This window comes from Dipodomys ordii, unplaced genomic scaffold (genome assembly GCF_000151885.1).
Source record: "Dipodomys ordii isolate 6190 unplaced genomic scaffold, Dord_2.0 Scaffold131, whole genome shotgun sequence".
NCBI lineage: Eukaryota > Metazoa > Chordata > Mammalia > Rodentia > Heteromyidae > Dipodomys > Dipodomys ordii.
The window spans coordinates 265,600-288,910 of NW_012267347.1; the positions used below are offsets into that span (position 1 = coordinate 265,600).

Below are 23,311 nucleotides of genomic sequence, written 5' to 3' on the forward strand. Positions count from 1 at the left end.
CAGTACCTTCACACACACAAAAAAAAAGAACTTGGGTCTCTGATGACATTACTGAGATGATCAATAGCCAACTTCCAGTCTTCTTGGAAGGAGGCCCAAAAAAAGTGCATTTAAGTGGTTGCTATTGGATTCTCTGATACTTACAAATACATCCTGGTGGATAGAGATCATGCTGTTTATGAAGGTGCTTGGTTATACAACTGATTGGACTATTTAGTATCTATTTTATTCCAAGCACTTGTGAAACTAGAGATATAATGATGAGCAAAACCAGACAAAGTCATGGCTATAAACTCATGGAGCTTAGACAAGTGGGAAAAACAAGGCACCACTAATACATGCCATAAAGGAGGAAGGATACAGTGATTCTGTGAGCTGTGAGGATACTGTAGGAGCATGTGACAGAAGAATTGCCCTGATGGCGAAGCTACAGAAGGATTTCCTGAGAAGTGAGACTGAAATGGGTGTATATCAGGACTAAGCCTTATGTTCTTTGGGGTTTTTTTTGTTTTGTTTTGTTTTTGTTTTTTGTTTTTTTTGGGGGGGGGTCCGGTCATGGGCCTGAACTCTGGGCCTGAGCGCTGTCCCTCAGCTCTTCAGCTCAAGGCTAGCACTCTACCACTTGAGCCATAGCGCCACTTTCGGGTTTTTTTTTTCTGGTTATGTGGTGCTAAGGAATCGAACTCAGGGCCTCACGCATGCAAGGCAAGCGCTCTACCACTGAGCCACCTTCCCAGCCCCTTGTTTTGTTTTGTGTTTTGCTCAAGGGTGGCACTCTACCACTTGAGTTACACTTCCACTTCCCATTTAACTGGAGATGAGATTTTTCAGATTTGTCTGCCCAGGCTGGCTTTGAACCTCAATCCTCAAATCTCAGCTAGGATTGCAAGTGGTGATTATAGGTGTGAGTCACCAATGCCTGGATCTGAGGTCTGAATATGTATAGTAGAGCTGCTGTCTCTGTCCTGAATGGCCTGTCTCTTATCCACTACCTTTTGAAAAGCTCCTCACCATGCCAGTGGTCTTCAGTATCACTCTTCTAGGAAATCCTTTCAACTTGAAGTGACCTATTCCTTCCTTTAGCCCTAGTAGATAGGCTTTTATTCTGCCTTACAATCTGACTGCTTGCTCAAAGAACCTCTTCTCCCGAGACCTTCTCCTGTAAGACATAGATGATCCTAACATCCTAGGAAAAGTCTAGCAACCTGGATTGTTGCCAACATTTAACATTCTAAGTAGTTGTTCAAAGAAGTTTCAGCTCAAGGTGCCAACTTACAAGTATAATGCTTCTTGATCAGTGCCACTTAAGTGAACTTCAAACTGAGTTCAAATCCCAGTAAGGCCAAAAGAAAAACTTTTTAAAAAAACCTAGTAAAATAATGATTATTATTATTGGGAGCTGGAGGGGGTATGACTGACTCAATGGTAGAGTACTTGTCTAGCATGTTAGAAGGTTTGATCCCTGGCACAATAACAATAGTAACTACTATTATACCCCTGCTGGCTCTCATGCATATAAGCTGGAGTCTCCCTGGTTTATTACTTAAGATTTTATAACCCTTCTTCCTAGGAGCATGGTTTTCTCAAGGATGAATATCTTTTACTTCTTCGAGGTGAACTAGCTTTTTTTCAGTATTTTTAGGACAACATTTCTCTTGGAAGGCACAATGCTCTTCAAATTCAAGTAGGCTTATAAATGGGATATTAATGAAAAGTACCCAACATCATAATCGCACCCTGTTGAAAGTGGATGCCATCTAGAGATCATTGAAGATGGTAAGAGATCTTCCCTGGGCATTCATCTGGTTCTCTGAGGTGGCTTTGTCCCCAGGGGCCAGCAGAGTGTCAATCACTTTCCCTAGTTCTAACATTTACCCCATTAGGGACACACTGCAATAGAGAGTTCAAAGTTCTCCCCTCAGTGGAGGTATTGCTGGGTTCTAAGCAAGGGCAGGCCAGCAACCTACCAATGGCGATAAGTCCAAAGCCGCCCAAGATCGCCCCAGTCAACTCCCAAGCAACCAGGACTTCACAAGGGCCTTCTCTCTTTTCCCTGGTGGCAATATAGGGACAACGCCTTCAATCTGGTTTGATTCTTGCTCAGCAAGCGCAGTGACCTGCAGGAAACTCGCTCCTCGGCGATCAGGGGGCACCAGGGACCCTGTAAGGACACCACACCATCTCTCCTCTTCCCCTGTAAGGTCTGTTCAGGGACCTGAGCGTCCTCCCAGGCCTGGCCCTGCCCGCTGCAGCTGAGCCGGTTGAGACAGAGCAGGGTCGACTGAGAGCCTCTCCGCCTGAGGCCAGCGTGCTCCCCGGCCCTCCCCCTTCCTCCTCCCCCTCCCCCCCTCCCTCCTCTTCCTCCTTCCCTCCCCCTTCCCCCCTCCTCTCCCTCTTCCTCCTCCTCTTCCTCCTCCTCCCCTTTCCCCTCCTCCCCTCCTCCCCTCCCCCTTCCCTCCTCTCCCTCCCCCTCTTCTCCCTCCTCTTCCTCTCTTCCCCTCCCTCCTCCTCCTCCTCCTCAGCTCGGTCACTGGCTGCATCTCTGTGGCCTCCGCACAATAGAGGCTCCGCCCTCCCTCCGCGCCGGCGCTCCGCGGCGCCTTCCCCAGCCTCGTTCCCCTCCCGCTGCTGCCGCTGCCGCTGTCCGCTCCGCGCCCTGTTCCCGGTCCCCGTGCGCCCCGGTGCGCGGGACCCCGCCTTGCACCTGAGCCCAATCCCGCGGGAGACACGCTCGGTGAGCCGGATCTCCAACTCTTCGCTGCGCCGGCTCTCCACGGACTTGGCAGCTTGTACCGGGAAGGAGATGCCCAGGGTCTCCGAGGCTCACCCTCCGACTGCACCCAGATTTAGAAGGCATTGAGAGCAGCCTCAGTGGAGCCACTCCGGCTCCAGCCAGTTATCTTCTAGCCTGGGTCTTTGCCGAGATCCCCCAGCCCCGCCCCTCCTCGCCACCCAAGCCAGTCTCCATAGGGGCTGAGGTCCCTGTTGCGGTATCCCTCATGGCCAAGCCTCTACCGCTAGTTCTCTGCTTCACTCTGGTTGTGGTCCGGGTTTGGGGGTCCAGCACTCCCTCCACGGGGACGAGCGAGCCCCCTGATGTGCAGACGGTGGGGCCCACGGAGGATGAGACTCTGCAAAACGAGGCGGACAACCAGGAGAACGTTTTGTCTCAGGTAGGGCTACAGTCTGGTGTCCTCCCCTTTTGCCCTGGGTGGTGGAGGTGGGGGAATGTGACAAGGGCCAGAGGCTGGTCCTGGATGAAAGGGTTTTTCTTTTCCTTTGGTGGAGAGGGTAGTTGTTTCCCCTTCCATCACCAAAGGGAAGGGCATTTGCTTTTCTTTCATCAGAGTAATTCTCCAGGGAGTGGGGCTCCTCTCAAAACATGGGTTCTTTCAAGGTTATCCCATCAGGAGAAAGGAGGAAGCTTCCACACTCCCTGAGAAGCACACAACTATGCTTTGGTTTAAGGGTTGTGGAAAGTGAACCACTTGCCCACGTGGCTGTTTGTCAGAACTGGAATGTGTAAACAGGAGGGTATGTTGGGCAAGAGGCAGATGGCATCAACCATGGGAGAAGTTTGGGGATATAGGGTGAGACCCTTACCCTTGCAGGTAGAATCAGCAGGTGAAGACAGAACTACAACATATGAGAGTCCCTCAGAATCCCAGAGGGATTCATGACAAAATCTGGTGTTTGGGGGAGGTAGAGTAGAAATGCAGAGCCACACAGGTCAGTGTGTTCTCAGTGGGGGCAAGTGGCATGACTACAGGCAAAGCATCACCATTGACAAATCTGACTCAGTTCTCAAAACACACTGAATTCCCTTCAGCTAGCACCACAAAGCTACAGCATTGGAGACAGGTAGAAGAACCCAGCTCTAGAAAGAATTCAACCCAACTCAAAATACTGTGAGGGTTACTTGGGAGTGTTGGTTTCATGCTTTCCAGAACTGGTCTGATGAGGTGCAGTGGGTATCATCACTCTGGTCCTTAAAATGAGAGGTGTCAGAGACCCTGAGCACATCACTTACACCACCACAAGACCCTCATACTGGGTCTTATTGCCTTCTTGTAGAGATGGCCACCAGCTCTACTTTGGGACTTCTCTAACATTAGTCTTTCCTCTTTAATAATTATGCTAAATTAAGCCCTATACCCAGAACCTCCCACTAACCCCTAAATCGAAAACACAAAATCATTCTAATTGGGGATTCGGAATAATGTCCACAAAAGCTTTCCTGAAACCAGAACCTCTTGAATGGAAGGCACCCACCCATGGTTCTGAGCAGAAGCAGAAGTGTGTAGGAATCTAGGCAGTGTTTCAGAAAATAGCTACAACTTACAATCAGAATATCGAGAGACCAGCTCCTCCAGTCACCCTGAGCTGCTATTCCTTCCTCCACTGGTCCATTCTGCATCTGACAACAGCTCTAAAGCAAATGTGAGTACTATAAGAAACTGGACCTCAGCAAGGAAAACATTATATTCCTTCTTCCTCCTAGACAGCATCTCAAGGAATGTTTCCAGTCAAATAAGCTCCATGGCTATCTGAAGGGAACCCTGGCTTTGGGGACTTAGGGAGTGGGAGTGGGGGGAGCTGCTTAGGGTAGGAGCTACAGAAAGCCTAGGTTGTTGGTTTTCAAGTCTGGGGAAGCTGGCAGGAAGAGCAAGTACCCAGAAGGAAATGGTCAGCCATGTAGAAGCATCAAGCACAGCCAACCCATTGGTGCTGAGTTTGGGTTCAGAAGCTACTCTCAGAACTAAAGGAACCCTTAGGCTGAGCAAACTCCCTGACATCTGGATTTATCCCTGCCCAACTTTCTTGCTCCAAATCTAACCCATCCTTTGAGGCTCAGAGCAGCTATCACTTTCTCCAAGAAGTCCTGGCTAGTTCTCAGCTGGGGCCACTGGCAGTACCCACTGTACTTGAAGCTTTGCTCTTTGGGGGCGTTTGTCTCTGTCCTCTCTATGTGATTGTCATTTATCTGCCTCCTACACTGTGGGCCCTTTGGGCGCAAGTTCTGGGTTGGGCCTTCACTTCCTCTATGCATCATCCCCCCACACCCCATGTCCTCTCAGAGGTATACTCAGAAAGTGTAGAATGAATGAGAGATTCATGAAAAAAGAGAAACTAGTAGTCCTTACATTTGAAGACCATCTCTCCAATCCCTACTTTATCTTCCTCCTTTTCAAATCTAACTCAGGGATTCTAAGTCACAAAGGCTACTGAAATAACGATAGGATCATCTTTTTTTTTCCTTTAAATGATAAAAAGCCCCCAGAGAAATACCCAGCTTTCCAAGACAAATGAAGAAAGCTGAACTCTGAATGCCTTCAAGAAATGTCCGAGTCAGCAAATTGCCTTGCGATGACCTACTCACTCCATAGTTCTGAGCTGTCTGAGGTCACTGGCTGGGGCAGGACATTTGACAGAATGAATAGACAGCCTGCTTAAAGGAGCCTGGATGACACCTGTGTTTGCATACTCCCCAACTCATTTTCTCTGTGTGTCTAGTTGTTGGGGGACTATGACAAGGTGAAGGCTGTATCCGAGGGCTCAGACTGTCAGTGCAAGTGTGTGGTGAGACCCCTGGGCCGAGATGCCTGCCAGAGAATCAACAAGGGTGCCTCCAGGAAGGAAGACTTCTACACTGTGGAAACTATCACCTCAGGCTCATCCTGCAAGTGTGCCTGTGTTGCTCCCCCATCCGCCCTCAATCCCTGCGAGGGAGACTTCAGACTTCAGAAACTGCGGGAGGCAGACATCCAGGACCTGAAGGTAGGAGCTAATGTAGGCAATGCTATGAGTCAGAAGGTATTTTGGGGATCCCTGATCCCCTATAGGGCCATATCTAGGGATGGAAGGCCTCTGAAGGACGTCAGGCCTGGTCCTTGGAGTCTTGTATGTGGACCTGAGACTAGTGTTTTCAGCTCAGGTCTCAGGGAGATATTAGAGCAGAGTGTTCCTGCTCCTCCTTGTAGAGCCAGGAGGCCAGGTGTAGCAGCATTTGCCTGGCCCAGCTGACCCGAAGAACTTAGTGCTCTCCAGGAAAAGTGATGTCATGATTTACTGTCAGGCCAGCATATATGTTGAAGGAGTGAAAGATGAAGAGAACATTGAGCCTTTTAGTCTTTGGCACTATTGCTGGGTTAATGCAAGGAAGGAAGGCTCAGAATCTGTCCTAATGGGTTCCTCAAACTGATCAGGGACTGTGGTCCATGGTATGAAGGAGCCCAGGTCCTACCTGGGACGCCCCAAGGTTTGACTAAAGGCTTCTTCTGACCTTGCCCTTTTCTGTTCACTTATAGTGTGGGATGGTGGAACAAGCTAGGTTTAAGAGTTTGACAGACTTGGGTTCAAATCACTGCTGTGTGATCCTGATTCTATTATTTCACTTGTCTTATCTCAGCCTCTTAGAATGAAATATGGACATATTATACTTGGAGGGGCAGTGAGAATCAGAGATGACAAGTGTACTTGACTTTCCAGGAAGCATGACTGTGTAAATGAATGACTGGCCATGTAATGTGTACCTGCTGTACCTGGCTTGGTATCTTTATATTGGGGTTTACATTGAGGGCCTGTGCTTGAGCCATGGTTCTACACCTTATTTTTGTTGGTTATTTTAGAGATGGAATTTCATAGTTTTTCCACCAAGTTGACTTCAAACCATCATCCTTTGGATCTCAGCCTCCTGAGTAGCTAGGATTACAAGTGTGAGCCATTAGCACCTTGTTCACTGGTATCTCTTTAAAACTAGTGGTGTTTACCAGTACAGGGAACGTCCTTGGTTTTGGGCCAGATTGCTCAGAGCTGCAGTTCTACTTTCTGGACCAAGTACCACAGTGGCTCCATTCTAGGATTGGTCTCTGTGGGACTTCTGGAACCACACCAGGCATAATTTTGATTGAGAATCAGGACTTCTTCATGGTACATACTAAGCAGCTATGGCTCTTCACCACTATCCAGCTGTTTTCCCCTGGTGTGGAAGGAGCTCTTTTAATCATGAACACTTCTGCATAGCATTCTTCATCTGGAAAGAAAGCTGGGAGACAGTGGGGAATCGCAATTGCAGATGGGAGGCCCAGCAGACAATCCCAAGAACTGGTGCTTGACAGAAAGGCTCCATTTCAGGATCTCTCATCTGTCCCTTTCTTTGCCTGCACTCTGTATGCCCTGAATACTGCCAGAATCACAGAATCATGGCCACCTTCCTCAAGGCAAGGAGACAGTATTGAAAGCTATGAGAAGGTTGGATGCCACTTCAAACATGGGCCATTAGGTCTCTTGTACTCTAGAGTCAGTCTAGCTTTTTGTGTGAAGAAAAGACTTGCTGGTATCTTCCAAGGCCTTTGAGTGGCCCGGAGAAGTTGAAAGGTTCAGAAGCATATCCTCAAGGTATTACTTTTATAGCCATTCTGCAGAGTGTTTATAGATCCCCTGTTAAAGCCAGGCACACAGCAAGGTATCGTGAAGAGGCAGAGATGAAGAGGGCTACTATCCTCTCTCTTCATTCCTTTATTTATAATGGAGGCATAGACAACCTGTGGTGCTGTCTAGATTGCAGGTTTACTCTTTATTTTCTTTTCATTCCAAAAGGCAGAGTACACATTATCGTTGGGTTTGCCTCTGTTTCTGAGGACCACTTCTCAATTCCTGGATAGTGGCTTTCCTGTTTGGTCTCCAACATGTGGATGTGAAAGAAATCTTCTCTCATGGTATTTTCTTAGCCCCAGCCCTGGACTAATCCTTTGTCCTTGTTTCTTAGCTCTCTACAATCATAGACATGCTGGAAGGAGCTTTTTATGGCCTGGATCTCCTGAAGCTACATTCAGTCACCACCAAGCTCGTGGGGCGTGTGGACAAACTGGAAGAGGTAAGGAAGATTCTGGTCTCCCTGGCTTTCTCTTGGTCTATCACCAAAGTTTCTCAAACTTATCAATATATACTTTTGGAAAGCATATGCCTTAGATTTTATCCATCCTATTTTGGGGGGAAAATGGACATAAATCTTTACCCAAAATGATGTCAAATTACAGGTAACAATTTGTGAATTGAAAATATAAAATCCTTATTTTCATATATAAGAATCTTGTCACCACATTGGCCTTGATTTCCAGGAAACTTAGAGATAAGTACAATGTACATGTACAAATGAGTAGGTTTCTTACTTCCAGTTTTAAGGTGGGGTCATCTCACTCCTGAGTATATAGTTGTTAATTTCTTTCCTCCCTCATCCTTTCCCTCCTTTTCTGTCCTTGTTTTCTCTTTTTGTGGTGCTGGAAATTGAACCCAGGACACCAGGATGTTTCATGCTAAGCAAGCAATAGTGCTAGTCCCTTCAGCTCTGGTTATTAATTTGCTAATCTGCTGGTTTCTTGTTATGATTTGGTTTTTAACTGTTTTAGAGCATGCTTGTGCACATGTGTGTATGTGTGTGTGTCCATTTTAGAGAAAGATAAAAGTAACTGCTTTAGATAATATTACCTACTGCACATCCAGACTTCTCAGGCCCAGGAGTGGACAAGTATTTTAATTTTCATAGACAAAGATGACACATTATTCTGACTGGGTTTGGAGAGATACATACCTTGGTACCATGGTTTTCATCTTGTGGTGTGTAATGTCATGTGATGATGTGGTAGTAGTTGTAGGCATAAAAACCTTGATATTGGCTGGGAGTATGACTGGGAGTGTTTGCCTAGCATGCATGAAGCCCTGGGTTTGATTCCTTAGTACAACATAACAAAATAAAAGAAAATTAAAAGAGAAAAAATTATTTTAAAAAAGCCTTGATATTGCTTTGCTGCTGAAATGCTCAAACATTTGCATAAGAAATTTAGTTACCACAATGTGTTGTACAAAACATCACAACTTCGGGGGGTAGGAAAAGGAAGAGTTGGGGAGGGGAGAGTTCGGGAGGTGGGGAGGGAAGGGATGGTAGGGGGAAAACAAAGGAGGAGGTAACAATGCTCAATATGAAATGTACTCATTACCTTACTCATGTAACTATAACCCCTCTGTACAGTATTTTTACAATAAAAACATATATAAAAATACTAAAAAAAGAAATTTGGTTACCAGTAGTGATCATCACTCAGATCTATCGATAAGATACTTAAGCACCTACTTTACAAACTGGAACTTGAGATAGCTACCTGAAGAGCTGCAGTTTCAGTTTTTAGAGAGTTGCAGCTTCAAGTAGAAGTTTTTAGAGAGTTACTCTAAGTGGTAAATGTAATTATCTCATGAACATTATCAATATTCCTAATGAAACAAATGGGTCTATTATAGAGAAGCTGGGGTTTCCTCAGAAGTGATTCGTAGACATAGGATGTGAACATAGTAAGGATTTCTAATTTGTGTAGAAAGCACTGTAGTCACGATGGAGTGAAGTACTCTTTGTTTACTTCTATAAACAGTCACATCTCCATCTATATAGTTGGAATGGTAGCCTACCTATTTTCCATAGTTTCTCAGGGATTAAAAGGTAGAGTCAGAGTGATCAAAATACTTCAAAATGATTAAACACACAGCACTGGAATTGTGACCAAACAAGGATTGGGGCAAACATTCCCAAGGTATCCTGCCAAGAGTACTGGGACAAACGTGAGGAAACATTGCAGTCATGAGGATCAGTTCCAACATGCTCATTCCTCTCCTAAAAATGGACCAAAAAAGATGGGTATGGTGGCTTATACCTGTAATCTCAGTGCTTGGGGGGCTGAGACAGGAGGATCACAAATTCAAGGCCAGTCTGGCTACATAGTGATCCTGTTTTTTTTTTTTTTAAAGTTTCTAGCAAGAAAACTCCAGTTTCTTCTCCACTCACTTTTAGGTTTAGAATTTCAAGTGCTATGATGATGTACTTTCTGAATATAATTTTCCTGCAGGAGGGTCAGGAGGTTTACAATTACCTCATTTGCCAAGTGTGAGGTGTCAGGGCTCTGGGCCTGAACATTATACATGGGTTGACAAAGAAATAACCCCCTAAAAGAATCTGAACCTGTCTCAACCTAAGTTCACTACCAGAAAGCATCTCTGTTTTCAAAGGCCCTCAGAATTGTGCAAAGGTACAACAGCCTTTAAGAATTGCATTTCTGTAGGAACTGAGATAACAGCTACCTTGATAGTCATACAGTTTTCATTTCATCTAAAGAGCACAGCTTGGGAAAGATAGCTTAGTGCTTAGAGGCCAAGGTCAGATGTCCAGCCTCAGAGACCAGCTGGGCTCTGCTCAAGGACCACAGCCTGTTTCTGGCTTCTCTAGCAGTGGAGCCTTCCTGCTGGCCAATGGCAGAAATAGGGGTGAGTCTGATTACAGTGCTATTAGTCTAGCAAAAGGGTACATTGACTGAGATTTTACAAAAAGTAATTTTAGTTAAGTGTATCTCTTTTTAATTTGTAGCATATTCAGTAGCAAAACCTGGACCTTTTAATAATCCCTCTGCTTGTATAGCATTTTATAGTTTTCAAGCCTTCCATCTACATTTAGCCCACTTGTTCCTGTGTGCTGAAAAGATTGTGAGACCCAAGGAAATGCAATGCCTTGCCTGAGACCATGGTGAACTAAAGGGCTGGAGCCTTTTAATTCCTGGTCCAGGGTTCTTTCTAATCATCCCCATAAGTTTCTTCAAATCCTTGTCATGTGCCCTGTAAGCATCAGTTTTTCTTAACCAGAACTTAAAAACAATAGTTCTTCCAAGGGAATTTCTAGGCAGAACTGTGGCTGTGTCCCATATGTTCCATTAAATAAGATTATGATTGAGTTAGGGAAGTTCCCAACTCATGAGAGTTTTCCCTGGTCCCTTGGACCAGACAGTCCAAAGAATGAGTATCTGTGCTATGACAGAAGAGTCTTCAGATGACCCAGGCACCTGGGCTCTTAGAGAGGAATACTGTATCTTAGATTGAGGTCATCTGGCTGATGCTGGCTGACTGTCTGGAGTATGCAGTAATTGAAAGGGCAGGATGTTGGGTAAATGGAAAACACACTCCTTCTCCAGCCTGGCTCTGCAGGGGGAATGAAAGTGAAATCTTTTCCTCTCCTTGTATAATCTTGAGTCCCAATGGGAGTCCTTTGGGGGTCAGACAAGATCAAGGGGCAGATTGCAGGAGTGTTTAACTCAAAGTCAGATCAGTGCTTGGCAGGAGACACTTGTGTACATCCAACTTCAGCAAATAGGGAGAGTGTAGGAATGGAAACTTCATTTGCAGATGAAAGAGGAAAGAAAGAAAGGGAAATGGAATCTGAAATGTTCAGATGCTTGCTCTTGATAAAATCTGCTCTGGGAGTTCTACCTAGTGGGATGAATTTGGTTAAGCTTTTTAAATGGTAAAAAAGTAACCCATGTATAGAAAAATGCACAAATGTTTAGCTTGACAAATTATATAGTGATTACCTATAAAACCACTATCCAGTTTAAGAAACAGAACAGCGTTAATATACCCTAATCCCCCTCACACCGCCTTCCTGAGGGGAACTTTTTTTTTTTTTTGGTTGGTCTAAGGACTTGAACAAAGAGTCTGGGCATGGTCCCTGAGCTTCTTTTGCTCAAGGCTAGCGCTCTACTACTTGAGCTACAGTGCCACTTCTAGCTTTTTTTAAAAAAGTAGTTTATTAGAGATAGTCTCACAGACTTTCCTGCTCAGGTTGGCTTTGAACTATTATCCTCAGATCTCAGCCTCCTAAGTAGCTAAGATTATAGGTATGAGCCACCTGTGCCCAACATCCCTGAGCTCTTTTGTTCAGGGCTAATGCTCTACCATTTTGAGACACAGTGCCACTTTTGATTCTCTGGTGGTTAATTGAAGATTCTCAGAGAATTTCTTGCCCAGGCTGTCTTTGAACCACAATCCTTAGATCTCAGCCTCCCTAGTAGCTAGGATTACAGGGATGAGCCACCAGCCACCAGTGCCTGGCTATTTATTTTTATTTCCTGAGAGTACTGGTTTTTGAGAATCCTGGCTCTTAAATTTACCAGGCAGTATCTCTAACCCTGGAGCCTCACCTCCAGTCCTATTTTTTCTGCTGATTATTTTTAAGATAGGGTCTCACTTCCTGGCAGGAGCCTGGGTGAGACTCACCTATGTCAGACTTTTTAGTAGCTAGGATAACAGGACCACACTACCACATCCAGCTCTTCATGGAGAAGGAGTTAAAACTGTTCCTACCTGGGCTAGCATAGAACCACTGGTCTTCAACCTCTTAATAGCAAGGATTATATTACCCGGCAAAATCATTTTATTATGTTACTATGTTAATCATCTTATTTTTCCTTATAGCCTTATGCTCTAAAATGATATAATAATCCTGTTTTTGAACATTGTTTTTGAAGACCTAGGATCCTATAGAGCCATGTATTTATGTCTTAGCTTCTATGACTCAACTTTATGCTTTCAATATTTATTTGTGTTGTTGTTGCGTATCATGGTTCATTACACATAGGCACAAGTGTGGCCCAGATTCAACTCATGTAAAGAATTTTATTCTGTGCATCAAGTACATCCAGAGTACCAAAGACATGTAGGCCGTGGATTCTGAAGGAGCATATACTGCTCCCAGGAGCAGACTTATCACCAAAGTAGAGAAAAAGACAGAGGAGTGTTTATTATCTCCTGTTAACATCAGGTCTCTTCTTGGATTAAGTCATTTCTGTAAGTGCTGCAAGTCTTTGTGAAACACTCCATACACCTTTAAATGCAGGGTACCTGTAACCATTTATAAGTACTTGGACTGCCTGTGACTGTGTACACATATGCCCTTGTATATGTGTGGCTGCATATCCTGTAGGTTTGTGTGTGTGTGTGTGTGTGTGTGTGTGTGTTTCTGGGCTTGGTACTAGAGGTTAAACTCATGGCCTTCTGCTCTTTTAGCTTTTTGTGCTCAAGGCTGATGCTCTACCATTTGATATTTTTTTTTGGTCAGTCGTGGGGCTTGAACTCTGGGCGTGAGTGCTGTCCTTCAGCTCTTCAGCTCAAGGCAAGCGCTCTACTGCTTGAGCCACAGTGCCACTTCTGGTGCTCTACTATTTGAGTCATGCCTCCAATTCTGGCATTTTTTGGTCACTCGTGGGGTTTGAACTCTGGGCCTGGGCTATGTTCCTCAGCTCATGGTGAGTGCTCTTTCACTTGAGCCGCAGCACCACTTCCTGTTTTCTGAGTGGTTTATTGGAGATAAGTCTCATAGACTTTCCTGCCCTGGCTGGCTTTGAACCATGATCCTCAGATCTCAGTCTCCTTAGTAGCTAGGATTACAGGTGTAAGCCACTGTGCCCAGTGAGTTCTGACATTTTGCTGGCTAATTTGAAGAGCCTCTGAAATTTGCCTGTCCTCAGCTCTCAGCCTCTGAGTAACTAGGATTACAGGCATGAGCCACCAGTACCCAGCTATCCCATGCTTTTTAAATAAATGTATGCCTACAAGATTGTGCAGTGAGCTTTGTAGTCCTGCGCCTTCCCACATGTGATTCTTCTCTTGTACCTGCCTGCTGAAGTCTGTAGACCCTGTCCCTGAGCACAAATGGGTACAGGGAACTTCATGTGCCAACTGAAGCCTTCTCTCCAGATAACATTGCCTCCAGAGAAGATTTAAAATCCAAACCCAAAACTGGCCTTCTCCCTAGAACATGCTTACGTGGGCACTGATGAGGGTCTCCCCCAAACTAAAGGTATGGTGGATTGTTTGTTTGGGGGCCTGGAAGGAAAGATCAAAGCGGCATCCTTGGCCCTAGGAGATAGATCTTTTCACTAATATGAAAATGTAATTTTCATCTGTGCAAGCCTGGCAGTGAGTTGCAGGAGCTGCTCTCTTTCCAAATTCCCCTAGTCCACCTTCCACTCCCACCAGCACTCAAGTGCTCATACTCATTCTCATCAGGTCTGCTTCCATGGACGTGTTCATTGTAAGTCATTTTCCTCCCCCTGCAGCCTCATAGAGGGACACTGCTCCCCCCGTCTGCCTGCAGCATCTTCTGTGGAAGGCAGTGGGTCAGGAATAATGTTTCTAAGATGCATTTCAGCTTTAACATTACTTAATTCAATTTATATTTTAATATGAGTTTAAGCCAATATATTACCTCCCCTGGGGTTATATAGATCTCAAATCTCATTTGCCACTGTGGTAACGAATATAAGCTTTTTTCTTGCTAGTTAAAGGTGAAGGTCAACCCTCCATCTGCTGGCTTAGAAACAACTTTGAGCTGCCAGGCTGTGATGGAGCATGTGGCTTAGTTTTAGTGTGGGTGAAGGTACCCAGAACAGAGAAATTTGTTACCAGAGGCCAGGGATATCTTACTTTACACTTGTTCTTTCCAGGCTCTGGACCTTTTGAGTCCTCTTTGCCACCCACTCTTACCACCTGCCTCCCAGCCTAGCCCTCAGCACCTGACTCAGAGCAGATGCTCAGCAGCTGTTTGGGTGTATGTAGGCGGGGGTTAAGGTGGCAGCTGGCAGCTCCCAGAGCCCTCAGGCATGTTTGTCTGCCCCCACCAGCTGTGGTTAGAAGAAATGGGCTGCATCCTGTCTGTCCGGCCTTCAGGAGCAATGGCTACTTCCAGCTGCTCTGTCCCTCCAGCTCTCTCACCAGGGGCTGGGGGACAGCTGTCAGCTGAGGTGGCTATCCCTGGTCATCTGCTCCTAGCTTTGTCTTGGAGAACTCAAAGAGTCAGGGTAGGGGGAGCTGACTGGAACGGGGAGCTCCCCCCACCCCTGCCTCCACCATAGACCCAGCTCATTCCTATGCTTGCCTCCACAGGCACTACATCCCCTATGTCCTAAGTGTGCTGGCTACACTCGAGCCTGGAGCACATTCTGCAATCTAATGTGGGGTCTGACATTTTCAGGAAGGTGGGCAGCCTCTCTGGATGTGGTAGCATGTATGTGCTGTGTGACTTCCAAACAGGGCTTGGCCTGCCTGTGGTCTAGCCCAGCCTTGCATTCTTTCCTCCCTCCCTGTCCCAGGAACACCAACCTTAGCCCTCCCTTCCCTTCACACCTGTGTCTACTTCTATAGCCACATGGTCCACCCAGTCCAGCCTCACCTACACATCCCCAGCCCTCCCTCACTCTGGGCTATAGGCAGCTTCTTGCCTATTTTCCATAGCAAGCCTGGGTGTTATTATTATTATTATTATTAAGTATTCCCTTTTCCCAGTGGCCTGGAGAGGTTTCATCACTTGCCTTACATTATTACTTAGCCTTGCTGTGACTCCAGAGCCAATACCTTCTTCCCTCTGTCCAATCCCCTACTCCAGGTTCTGATAAGAGAAATAAGACCAGAGAATTGCTGCCTCTGTATCATGGCACAATAGCTTGGGCTTAAAGCAGGCATCTCACCTGGGCATGTACACTCTTGTCCCAGAGCTGGACATAGTCAATGTTGAGCTCATACCCCTGGGATACCCCTTCTCTGGAGCCATCCCACCAGCCTGCACATCAGGTTGTTAAAGCTGTGTGCTGACCAACTGTACTGTTTAGTTCACTGTGCTTATCACCTTCCCAAACAATATCCTGGTTCTGCCTGGACCAGGGACCCTTGCATCCCAGAGGATCCTACCCCTGCTTCTCCCTCTGGTACCTGTACATCTGGCTGCAGCCCACACTGACACCTGACCCAAGCTGCCACTCTACCCAACCTCAATGTCCTTCTGGCACGTGGCACTCGTTCTGTGAACACTTCTCAGTTCCTTGACTCTGCCCGGGGCAAGTACTCATGACAAAGTTTCCAGATCTTCAAGTGTATTCAGCCTTCTCTCCCAAATATCTAGCTATCTACTCTTCCTCTCTCCTCACCACCATCCCTTACGGCACCAAGAGCCTTGGCAGGGACAGTGTGGTGCATTGACTCTTGCCAGATAGGCACCCTTCCCGCTGCCTCCACCACATTGCTAGCACTGCCCACAAGCCAAGCTGCATACACTGTAAATGTCACAGTTGCAGCTGTCCCACAGGGGAAGAGCCTGAGGCATGAGGTCATATAGTTCACCCTGCTGCCAGGGCACAATCTTGCACATTCTGCATGGGCGGCATCCCCCATGCCTTCTGAGGAGTGCCCCCACAAAAGGCTCTTGATGTGAGGCATACTGAGCCCCAAAGGGAGCAGGGGGTGCTCAGCGAGAAGATAGGAGGTGGTTGAATGAAAGTGGCCTAGGAGGGGCAGCTGCTACCACCCTAGGGACACCGCTAGCTTAATCAGGCTGATGGGGTAATGCCACCACTAGCCTGATGTTTATTCAGGCGGCTGACAGACTTTGCTGTTCCCAAGAGGAGAATAAACTATCTGTTCCTCTGGGTCTTAGAGCTAGGCTTGCCTCAAACTCTCTCAGTAGAAGTCCAGAATAATGGCTCCTTACTGAAACCAGAAAGGGGCTGGAGATTGTAAATCAATAAGCAGGGACCCCCTGGGGTCTAGAAGGCAAATGCTGCATGTTATAGGCAACTCCCAGCCTCATAGGGACAACCTCACTCCAGGCCCATGCTGACTGTTTCAAGGCATTTAGGAATGGGGAGACCTCCGTTCTTACAATATAGATACACAGGTTCTGCCATCCTGGCCTCCCAGAGTTATCAGTCCTGGAGCCATGGCTGCACAACAGACATATACATACCTCAGGCTCTCTTTGAGTGATAGACTTTTCTGTGGAGTCAGCATCTATACATCAGGTCACTCTAACTTAAGAGTTGTTATCTTTTGTGCTAGTATGAGGGCCTGAACTCAAAGCCTGGGTTTCTCTCTTAGAGAACTAGCCTTGAGCCAAAAAGCCTACCACTTGAGCCACAGTACTACTTCTGGCTTTTTGGTGGTTAATTGGAGATAAGAGTCTCATGGAATTTCCTGCCTGAACTGGCCTCAAACCTCGATCCTCACATCTCAACCTCCTGAGTAGTTAGGATTCCAAGTGGGAGCCCCTGGAGGCTGGCTTGTAGGTATTTTGGTTTGTCTGTTGCTTATTTCCCTCCTCATGGAGGCTGGTCTTCATTAGGGCAGGATCCTCACTGGTCTTGCTCACTAAACTGCTTGTAGCCCCCTGAGGGCCAGTACTGCACATGTCAGTGTGGTAACAGAGAAGTAGCATCTAGAGTCTCTGTACCAACTGGGTGTGAACCGCTCCACAGGTGCTTCCAGGTCATGGAAAGGTTGAACCCCACTAAGACAGGAAGTTCTCTTAGGCCCAGGAAGATGTTGGCTCTCATAAAACAGTTTCTTGCTCATATTTCCGCCCTCTTTTCCAGTGCATCAGTGATTCTTGTTGAAGTACAGATTCTGATCCAGCAGGGCTGGGTGGGGGTGGGGTTAAGAATCTGAATTTCTGCCAAGCGCTTGCATGACACCATGTAGCTCATCTCCCCACCAGCCACATCTGAAGCAGTGATGAGCCCAACATTACTGCTTCTCTACATATGCATATCCTTTCACGTATTCTGAAAGTTTGAAGCCAGACTTTAAATGGTAAAAGTGCTGGAGAAAAGCAAATCAAGGACATATTTTAGTCACCCCTTCTAAAATTGTTTCAAAAACCCACAGTGGCTGATTAACTTGTGTAAATAACAGGACTTTGGGATAATGATCTAAGTCACTGGGTAAGTGCAAGGCTGTATACAATGACAGAAGAACCAAAGGTCCTGAGTGTGGCCATGTCGCATTAGGAGAGCTGTGATAGGTTGGACATCCTGAAATGGGTGTCCCTGAAAACACTGCCTGGGGACACAGTACAGTTCCCAGCACAGGACTAGGCAGGCACTCTTCAGCCCCAATGGTTTGTTGCCTAGTGTTTCACCTTGTCTGTGTGGCTCAGGCTCAGAGAGGTCTCCATGAATCCTCTGTTCAAATCTCTTCTCAGGAAGTTTCTAAAAACCTCACCAAGAAAAATGAGCAAGTCAAAGAAGACATGGAAGAAATTCCGATGGAGATGAATAAGCGAGGCAAAGAGAACCACTCTGAGAACACTCTAGACAGCATGCAGGACCTCCGCTCAGCCCTGCAGAGAGATGCAGCCGCAGCCTACGCTCACCAAGAGGTACAGCCCCAACTCCTGGGAGCAGCTCAGCCCAGGAAATACAATGCCAGGGTCTCTCACATGCATAGAGCTTCCAGGGTCATGAGCTTACCTCATCTGTTTATTAGTTTCCTAGGGTTGACAGGCAGAAGTTGACCCCATTTCTCAACATTGAAGCCCAGAGAGGGTCTAGAAGTAAGGGATCAAGGCAGGACTCAAATCTGGGTCATCTGATTCCCAGCCGCATTCTTTCCATGATAAACCATCCTGACTTTATGGGCAGCTCTCGCATTGAGCTGTAAGGATATCAAGCTGTCCTGATATCATCATACTAGAGTTTGAACTCAGGGCCTTCCACTTGCTAATCATACCCTTTATGCTTTAATTATCTTTCATAGTCTCATTTACCTAGACAGAGCTCAGACTAAAGTCTGAGCTAACTCCCAAGTAGCTGAGATTATAGTTGTATGTCACTATGCCCAGCTCATTCGTTGAGGTAGAGTTTTATTAACTTTTTGTTTGGGCTAGCCTGCAACTGCAATCCTCCAGATGTAGTAGCTGGAATTATAGACATGTACCACCATTGAGACTCTGGTATCAACAGTAATAGCATCTTTTCCTCTTAGAAATGCCTGCATTTGGAACAATAAGTGAATTGGCCCACCGTTTATAAGTGACTTTGTCATTTCTACATGTTTTTATTACTATGGGTTTCACCATAGCTCTAGAAAGTGGGCCTGATCAAGGAGGACCACTGTGTTACAAAAGAAAACATAGATCCTGGAGTATTCCAGGTCTCCCAGGCTTGATGATAACAGAGGGTCTCTTCCAACTGATGGCCAAGGAATGAAGGTTAGTTTGGAAGACAGCCCCAGAGCATGGAAGAGGAAAATAGGTACAATTTAGAGTCCTATTAAGTAAACAGGGCAAGATGAAGATTTGAGGTCCCAGGGAAACAGGCACAGCCACATTTCAGCCATATTGCTCACTTTCATTGGTTCCCAATGGTCAGCAATGAATGGCAGGGCCATAGTACACTGGAGAGTTTTATTGAAGGATCCCTTCACCTTCAGGCAGTCACTGTGGGTGTGGGTTCCTGGTTGAGCAGGCAAGGGCCAATTACAGACCCAGAGCTCTGTGTGCGCTATGATGTAGAAAAGGTTGGGAAGTGTGCTACTCAGCTTTCTGTTCATGTAACAAAATAAGAGGCAAAGTTAGCTGGGTGCAGTGGCTCATGCCCATAATCCTAGTTACTCAGGAGACAGAGATCAAGAGGACAGCAGTTTGAGGCCAGATTGGGCAAAAAAAACCCCATCACTTTGGCATAGTGGTGCATGCCTGTCATCCCAGCTTTGATGGGAAGTGTAAGCTAGGACTGTGGTCCAGGCATGGACCTTGTCAAAAAATGAAACCTTATCTCAAAAATTACCAGTGCAAAACAATGGGTTGGAAGTGTGGCTCAGTAGTAGATGACTGCCTATCAAGTGCAAGGCCTTGAGTTTAAACCCCAGTACCTCTCCCTCCAACTCCCCCCAAAAGAAAAGGCTCGTTCTGGCTCATGGTTGCCTGGTTGAATTGCTTTGGGTAGAAAGTGTCCCAGTAATCTTTCTTCCACTAGACACTCCTCTTAAAGGTACACCACTCCCCAAAAGTACATGGTCTGGTGAGCAAGCCATCAATGCATTGTTTCCCAAAGGCGTAACTATAACAGGAAGCATTGCTTTGAGGGACTCTTGCTTTGTGATATGGAGGAAGGCTTAGGCATATGGGTAGCAAAACTTCACAGCAAGCATGTGGCAGGATTTGGGGACTTTTTGGGTACATGCATTCTGATGCCCAAACAGGCAGTCTAGAACTCTGAATCAAACAAGACCTGAGAAAGCATGGTGTCTATGCCTCCCCAGCATATAACTCAAAAACAATTCCAAACCGTAATGTAAGTAAAAGGAAAGTTAATCATTTTCTGGGCTTTATTTATGATGAGTACTTTGATGTATTTTGGAAATCACATTTCTTCAGAAATTATTTTTATCTTCATTTATTTGGTGTCCCCAACATGCTGGCTATTGAGTATGTGTTTAGTCTGCTTGGTGGGTCACTCCTGAGCAGGCTGAGCTCCTAAGAGCCAGAAGTCTTACTAGGACTGAAAGGGATTAGAGAGGAAGAACACCTGCTTGTCATACCTGGGGCCCAAGGGACATCTTCAGCCAGAGGGCCTTCCTGGCTCCCAGGCCAGCTAAGCTGGAGAGTTGATCTGTTGTCTCCATGACACATTCTGTGGGACATTCAGAGCCTAGCTTAGATTTCCTGAGGACAAACAGCAAACCAAATCAAACACATCAAATGTTTTTTTTCCTTGCTCAGCAAAGTCCTTACCCCTCCCTGCACCCCTATTCCAGACACTGCTGGAGTTAGCACAATCTGCTCAACCAGACTAGTGGGCTGGAGAGGAAAAAAATGAAGGAGGCCAGGAAGGTGGATTCTTCCTCTCCCTTAGCAACTCTCTGGAGATGAGCCCTATGCTCACTGGGAAGGGAGTGGATGATTTGTTTATTTCCAGGGTTTGCACATGATGTCAGAGGTTTCTTGGAATGGATAAGTGGTGATTTGTAGGAGGCAGCTCTCTAACATGGTTCTTGCTTGGAGGGTTGGCAGGGGGTTGGAGGGCTGGCTCAAGAGTGGATAAGGCAGGGTGGGGGTGGGAACAATCCATGCCAGGAGCTGAAGTCATGCAACAGACTCTTGGATGAACAGGGAGAAGAAATCAAAGTTTGGTAGGGGAAGTTGCCACCTAGTGTAGCCTGTCTCCAGAGAAGCCAAGGAAATTATATGTTCTCTGGCAAAGGCTGACCATGATCTTGCTCCAAATCCTTGGCTGGAACAAGGAACTGCAGACCCCACCCTTCTGTGAGAGTCTGGAATGAAAGGCAGATCCTGAGGTTTGCCACGAAAAAATGACAACCTGCTTTTGCAATGCAGAGGGAAACCAGGGTCCAGCAATTAGGTGCCCCTCCGCAAATGAGTCAGGAGCTGTGGTTGAGGCCTCTCAGCTTCCCAGGCAATTCTTCCCACAAGGAAATGAGGGCTCTTCTTTGTCTGCATGTCTGCTGGCCAGAGCCACACTGTGGTCCTGAGGATGTGGCCACTGCTAGCAAAATGTGGCTTACTGTGAGGCACAGCATGGTTTAGAAGGCAGCAGATCTGGGTCCACTGGATGGGCATGGGACTTCACTAGTGGCCCCTGTCAGCCATGGAATTGATTCATTTTGAACAAAAAATGACTTCAAGCCTCTGTTCTAATGTGCACAATAGTACCTTGCTCCTGATAAGGGTCAAAAGTCATAGAGCTATCAATCCACAGTCCTAATAAATGCTCAGTAAAACATTGTCACCAGGGCTGGGAAGGTGGCTCAGTGGTAGAGCACTTGCCTTGCATGCTCGAGGCCCTGGGTTTGATTCCTCAGCACCACATAAGCAAAAAGAAAAAAGCCGGAAGTGGCGCTGTGGCTCAAGTGGTAGAACGCTAGCCTTGAGCAGAAGAGCTGAAGGACAGCGCCCAGGCCCAGAGTTCAGGCCCCATGACCGGACCCAAAAAAAAAAACAAAAAAAAATTGTCACCAATAACCAGGTGGCAGAGGTCCCCTCCCTCTAAGATAGGAAATGAGGGAGAGCAGGTAAACAAGTGGAGGCTGCCTACAGCACAGTCAGCCTGGTGCCCCTTTCTTCTGGGCAGTTTTTTTAATAGTCCTGGAGCTTGAACTCGGGGCCTGGGCACTGTCCCTGAGCTTCTTTTGCTTAAAGCTAGCACTCTACCACTTGAGCCACAGCTCTTCGTCTGGCCTTTTCTGTTCATGTGGTACTGGGGAATCAAACCCAGGGCTTCATGCATGCAAGGCAAGCATTCTACCACTAAGCCACATTCCCAGCCCCTTCTGGGCTAGGAAGGCAGATGGCAAGGTGTGCCCCCACCTTGCAGGAGTCTATCTCCACTTTGTGCTCACTCCTACATATACTACATGTGTAGGAATACCATATTGGCCATGCCATTTGGACAACCTCAGTCATAGGAAAATAAGTACAAGGGAGGATGGTAGGAATGGAGGACTTGGGTTTCTCCATGATAGATTTAAAAGGTCAAAACATAAGCTTGCTTGGCTTCCTTTGTGCAAAGAGAAGCTGGCTATGATGCCACCATCCACAATCAGGCTCTGCTCTGTCTTAGCGCTGGGCATCCAGGGCAGAGGTCTTTCCCCAAGCATTCTCCTCACAGAATAGACTCACTCTCTACCCCCTTGTCTCTTTTTCTATCCCTTTTCTCTATCCCTCCCTTGTCTCCCTCTTTCTCCTCTTCTTTTTTCCTTCTTCTTCCTCTCTCTGCCTATACTACTAGGATTTGACCTCAAGGCCACACAGTTGCTAAGCAGATGCTCTAACACTTGAACAACAAGTCCAACCCATTTTTGCTTTATTTTTCAGATGGTGTCTTGTGCTAACTTTGCTCAAGGCTGGCCTTAGATTTCAATTCTCCTACCTATGCCTCCTATACAGCTGATGTGACAGCTGATGTGAGTGTGACCATCACACTCAGTTTGTTTATTGAAATGAAGTCTTACTAACTTTTTGGCCCAGGGTGACCCCAAATGGCAAACTTTCTGATCTGTGTCTTCTGATTAGCTAGGATTACAGAAGACCACACACATCCCTTTGGGTGATTTCACCAAAGCCTAGATTTGCAGGATTTGTGGGAGCCCACCAGCCTCCTCATGGTATGAAAGGAGTCTGATAGCTTAGGTGGCATAATCAGTGACCACATCCTCAAAATCCCCTCATGATTACAAGATAGCTCCTCAACTCTAGCCATATTGTTCACTTTTCAAGGCAGAGAAGGAAGAGAGCAAATATGTCTCCCTGCTTAATCAACCTTGTTTTAGAGAACTCTCCAAAAGTTCCTCCTACCACTTTCTTTGTCTCCCCCATGACCACACTCATAAAACCAGTTGTCTGTTAGTAAAGAACAGAAGAGGAGAGGCTTGGGATAATCAGAAATTTGTGCCATAGAGGAGTGAGGACTGTGAGGAAAATTGAGGGCCAAGGACTTGGTGTATTTGCCTGGGGACCTGAGATTCCAGAGGGACCACTAGCAATGGGTAGATTCCAGTAAGTAGCTAAATGTGAGGCTGGGGTATGGAAAGGGACATAATGGCTTCCAAACAGGAAAGACCTAGCAGTTCAGGGGAGCCAAGAGGTCTGGGAGACAGCTACCTGACTGGGGTACCTGGGGTGGAGGAGTGAAGGAATGGGCAAAGAATCAGAGAA

The 23,311-nt window shown here is 46.5% G+C and overlaps 1 protein-coding gene across 1 annotated transcript in view; it reads left to right on the forward strand.

The window, feature by feature from the left end:
- The first annotated feature begins 2,655 nt into the window (after positions 1 to 2,655).
- Positions 2,656 to 23,311, forward strand: part of Olfml2b (olfactomedin-like 2B) — a 37,485-nt gene continuing 16,829 nt past the window's right edge. The window contains exons 1-4 of the mRNA XM_013030535.1: positions 2,656 to 3,173; positions 5,515 to 5,778; positions 7,769 to 7,876; positions 17,840 to 18,016. Coding sequence (XP_012885989.1) covers positions 3,000 to 3,173; positions 5,515 to 5,778; positions 7,769 to 7,876; positions 17,840 to 18,016 — 723 coding nt within the window. The 5' untranslated portion in view covers positions 2,656 to 2,999. The remainder of the gene's footprint in view (positions 3,174 to 5,514; positions 5,779 to 7,768; positions 7,877 to 17,839; positions 18,017 to 23,311) is intronic.